General features: G+C 31.1%; 1 protein-coding gene across 1 annotated transcript; it reads right to left on the minus strand.

Moving 5' to 3' along the window:
• Window positions 1-287: 287 nt before the first annotated feature.
• On the minus strand, window positions 288-3,792 carry LOC139515711 (carboxypeptidase B-like). Its single transcript, XM_071305374.1, has 2 exons — window positions 3,771-3,792; window positions 288-1,663 (listed from the first exon to the last, which is right to left on the minus strand). The coding sequence occupies exon 2, from the start codon at window positions 1,654-1,656 to the stop codon at window positions 436-438; it is 1,221 nt and encodes a 406-aa protein (XP_071161475.1). The 5' UTR covers window positions 1,657-1,663; window positions 3,771-3,792; the 3' UTR covers window positions 288-435.
• Window positions 3,793-4,984: the final 1,192 nt, after the last annotated feature.

The raw sequence follows: 4,984 nt of genomic DNA on the forward strand, positions 1-4,984 counted from the left end.
TCTGTAGAACCAGTTAAGTCTTAAAACTTAAGAAGGCAACTGACATTTTTGTAATCTTGAATGAATGCCATTTGTGTTTCTCTGTTGAAATAGTAATTTGTTTTTATAGTGATTAAGATTGTAATACAATGTTGTCTGCTTTACCCCGATTGTAGACGTTTTTTTTTACCTATTATGTCTTTTTGTTTTTATTACACATTTTTTTCAATTTATTGAATTCTATGCAACTGTCATACAATTGAGATGTATAACTAGCTATTGTGATTTTCTTCATCCTCAAAACTCTCTAATTTGCATTAAGTTTATTGAGAATACATTATATTCGTAAATGTTGAAAAGAATGTAAGAACACAGTACAATTTTTTTTCTTTATCTTTGAATTTTCTAAATGCTATGTTAAGCAATTATTTGAATTTCCTTTAAACAAACGTGGCTTTACCACTTATTATAATAATAGTATTTTCTTCGAGGCTTGTAGATGTAGTTTGCAAAAGCTTTTACTCCCTCCAGCATTTCTTCGCCATTAGGAGTGATTTCTGATGCAGGTAGAAAGAATTTTTTCTCTCCTGTATCCCTGAGTGCAATTGTATACGAGTATTTGATGTTTGCTCCACCTCTTGCATAATCATCTGAAGCTCCAGCAATTAGTCCAAATTCTGGAATACGGGCAGATTGGTTCACTCTGTATATCCTTTTGCTCTTAGCAAATATTGCATCTGCTCCTACTTGAGCAGCCTTCCTGAGATCTTTTGCGTCTGGTAGTGCTTCCTTTTTGTATCCCCAAGGATATGCCCATATTTGACTATAACTTTGGAAAGAAAAGTAAGCAACGAAGTTTACACCCTTTCTGTTCATCACTTTCATCACGGCTTTAGTTTCCTCCTCAGTAAATGGACCGGTACCAGCATAACCGTTATAATTACAAGGATCTGTTGATCCACCAACAGAAGGATCCCACGTTTTGTCATCGTAACCAAAATTTCTATTTAAATCAACACCAAAACAAACGGGGTCTGACGAAGTCTGTCGTCGATTTTTCCTCCAGCAAGGATCTGTTGTATAAGTATAAACGTAGCCATCAGGATTGGCTACAGGGATGAAATACCAGTCATACATGTCGACTAATTTTTCTATGGCAGGATCCTGTTGAGGATTATTCTTAAGTTGGTTAATGAAATACAGCACTACCGCTGGTGAGATCCATTCACGTGCCTTTAATGTACCATCTATCAAAATTGCAGGTTTCCTCATACGTTTTGAATATCTGGTTCGTTTATGCATATCTTTTTTGAATATCTTTACTAAATATATTTTTCGATTTTCTACAGTTGTGCCTATTACTTCGTCAGGAGCAAAGATTTCCTGTCCTGATGGCCCAATCGATGGTTCATTACCTAGTGACTTAAGAAAGTTTTCTATTGCTGGATATTTGTTATATTTCTTAAAGTTTATTCTTGCAGAGTTTGAAAGGCCTTTGTGTCGTTCTATTATATATTCCTTTAGTTTCGGATTGTCTTCAAATTGCGCAACGAGGCCTGGACTCATACATTCTGGGACGTCTCGTGGTTTCCATTTTGAATATCTGTAATAGCGGTAGCGGTATGCGAAGGCTTCGACTATCATAAGAGACAAAACAAGAAAAACCCTCATTCTCATTTTTTTTCTGCAAATAAAAAGGATTATAAATGTTTAATCTAATTTAAGCCGATTATTCAATGAATATTAGGAGACGCGCTTCGGGACTGCTATTTAATTGTTTATCAGATAACTTCAAGTTGATGAAAATTATAATAATAAAATGTACGTCACTCTAAAAAATTTTGTCGATAAGGTTCCAATATCCTCGATATTCGGCCCATCTCAAATCTCGTGTTACATTGTCAATGTAAAATAGAAACCAACCAAATATAATGATACCTCTAGGGTAGTTATCTATGATGTTTTAGATAATGATACCTCTAGGATAGTTATCTATGATGTTTTAGATAATGATACATCTAGGGTAGTTATCTATGATGTTTTAGATAATGATACCTCTAGGGTAGTTATCTATGATGTTTTAGATAATGATACCTCTAGGGTAGTTATCTATGATGTTTTAGATAATGATACCTCTAGGGTAGTTATCTATGATGTTTTAGATAATGATACCTCTAGGGTAGTTATCTATGATGTTTTAGATAATGATACCCACTCCTTTTAACATCACGGACAATGGCCTTTCCGATTCTTTAAAGTTTGTGGAACTTTACTAGCAGATAAAATGTAAATTTGGAAAGCTGGCTCATCATTAAACTTTTGACTATTTACAATCCTAGGTTACTAAAATGGTATAGATAAATAGTGTTTAATTTGGGTTCTGTAGTCCGATCTTTGAAAGCAGTAACACTTACTTTTTCCTTGAAAATTGAGTTGCAGTTATAATGTATTTAAATAGGGAAATCATAATTGAAAAGTATTTAAAGAAGTCAAGGTTTCTCGGATTTTTTATGATATAAAACTAATGCTAAATATACTGGTGCAGGATTACGCAAGATTCAAATTATATGAAATCTTTATCTGGTATAAAGTAGCGAGCAAATATTTATTCATTAGGATTAGTATTACGGTGAAGTATACAAACCGGCCATTGTAACTATATAGAACGAACAGCTGTAACATTTGTTTCTGTGAATGAAGATATTCAATAAAAATGAGGTGTAAAACGCGGGGTATATAAAAAGTCTAGTACACCACATATTTTTAAAATTATTTCGAATAGACAGACACAAATACAGTTATTCATAATATTTGAATTCCAAACTCTATTTTTAAGGATTAAATCATTTTAAAAAAGTTTATGACGTCACGGTCACATGTAAAGCTGTTAATTGTAAAATATGTGTTTAGTTCATCAGGATTGAAAATAAAGTTGAAAGTGATGAATTATTTCACATGCACAAAATACATTATTTCTAACGCCTTCACCTTATTGAATTCATTAGTAAAGGATGTAAGAAAATTATGACTTTAAAACAAAATAGAAACGCTTTGATTTTGAATTTGGATATAAAATATGAGTGACCTTGGTTTTCAAATCCCCCTTCATGTTTCCGATATTATAATGACAATTATTCCTTAAGTCACCAATACTGAAACAGTATAAATTATGCTAGAATAATATATGAACACCTATATTCCTTAGAGTGTCTTCGGTAATGAGAGAAAAAAAACTAAATTGAAAAGTACTAAATAAAATTAAAATTAAAAAAAAACAGCTTACGAAAATAAAATCTGTTTGTTGTTAAAAATGAAGTTTCTGACTGAATTGCTTCATCAAAAAATTTCCGGAACTCTAAAAATCTTTTTTTCAAAAACAAACATTGATGTACTATTGTCAAAATTTGTCTCAAAAATGAGAAAAAAATAAAAGTATTACTTGAAAATACACATACACTTCTTTGCTAGAATCTCATCAAAGTTACCTGGAGCGCGTTTTGTCTACTCAAAGATCGAGCAGTGACGCTCGAATCAAATCACGTAGAAAACCAAATCATATGGGGATTAAAAACCAAAAAGTTCAAAAAATTTTACCAAAAAAAAACAACAACCGGGAAATAATAAATATACCGAATTCCGTGGATATATGACTAAGTCAATCTGTGACTTAGCTAGATTTGTTTTGAGTAATTGCGCATTTAATTAACAATAAATGTACAGAAAATGAACACATCGATTAAAAAAAGTGCTGACTGTATATGCCATAAGGAAATTATGATAGTAAAACATACCTTTGTTAAGAGTGTCTTTAGTAAAGAAAGAAATTTGACTCTATTTATATATACTGAAATAATGTAAATTAAGAAACAGCTTGTGAAAAGTTGCTAATTGCATAATCACTTATGTTAATTTTGTAAACGTGTTAAAATTAATTTGAATTGGCGCTAGACACAAACAATTTCATACTTAAAAGATTAGAAAATAATCAACCTAATTTTTTTTTCTGCGAAATTCTGATGTCGTTTTTATTGCAATAACGAAACTTTGGACAATATCTGTAGTTTCTTTATATCAAACAACGGGAAATTTAACATTATCTACAAAGATGAAGAATGATACCCTTGAGAACAAAAAATAGTATCGACAAAGTTTAAGAAAAAATAAATAATAAAACAGCTCACTATCAATAAAAGAGACATTTAAAAAAATATTACTATACTTATAAACTGCAAGCATTTGAGAAACATTTTACACGGAGCAACAACCTTAAAGATACTTAAGCTATAAATAAAATAGAACATGATTTTTTATTAGGTTTTATCATTAATGAAATAGTGAAATAATAATTTGTTTTTAACAACCATTTTGGTTCCGTTTTGTCAAAATAAGCAAATGAACCTCCCTAATGAATTATTCACTTGCATGTGAATAATTTGACATTAAGGAATCCATATTCATGTGAATATTAATTGACTTCTATAGATAAGGATAGATTACGCGGGAACTAGGCTTGTTTGGTCATTAAATCGAAAAGAATGTAACATTGGAAGTTAAACAAGGTAAAACCCATTTGGATTACAGTTTAAAACGATTATTAAGATAATTTCAATCTAAGATATTAATCAAACAGACATAGAAAAATTTAATTGCACGAGTTCGCAATCTATTTATATTTTTGCTAAACTTATATGGGGTTATATGACCGTAATTGGATGGCGTCTAGATTTAATAGTTTGTTACATGTCGAATGTAAGAATTTTAGACAAATCGGTGAACACGAATTTCATATGCATATACAATGCCTTGAACCTTGTTAGTTGCTGTCTTATGTCAGATGATCTAATATGTGTAATGATTTGAACAGTTTGGTGTTGTTGACAGATCCATGCTGTTTTCTACCTTAAATAATTTATAACTCGGTTAATTGTATATGGACGATTAAAAACTTGACGTATGGTTCAACAAATGTCGATTGTTATGCCTCCGACGTAGGCAACCAGGACAC

The sequence above is a fragment of the Mytilus edulis genome, chromosome 3, assembly GCF_963676685.1.
Source record: "Mytilus edulis chromosome 3, xbMytEdul2.2, whole genome shotgun sequence".
Classification (NCBI taxonomy): Eukaryota; Metazoa; Mollusca; class Bivalvia; order Mytilida; family Mytilidae; genus Mytilus; species Mytilus edulis.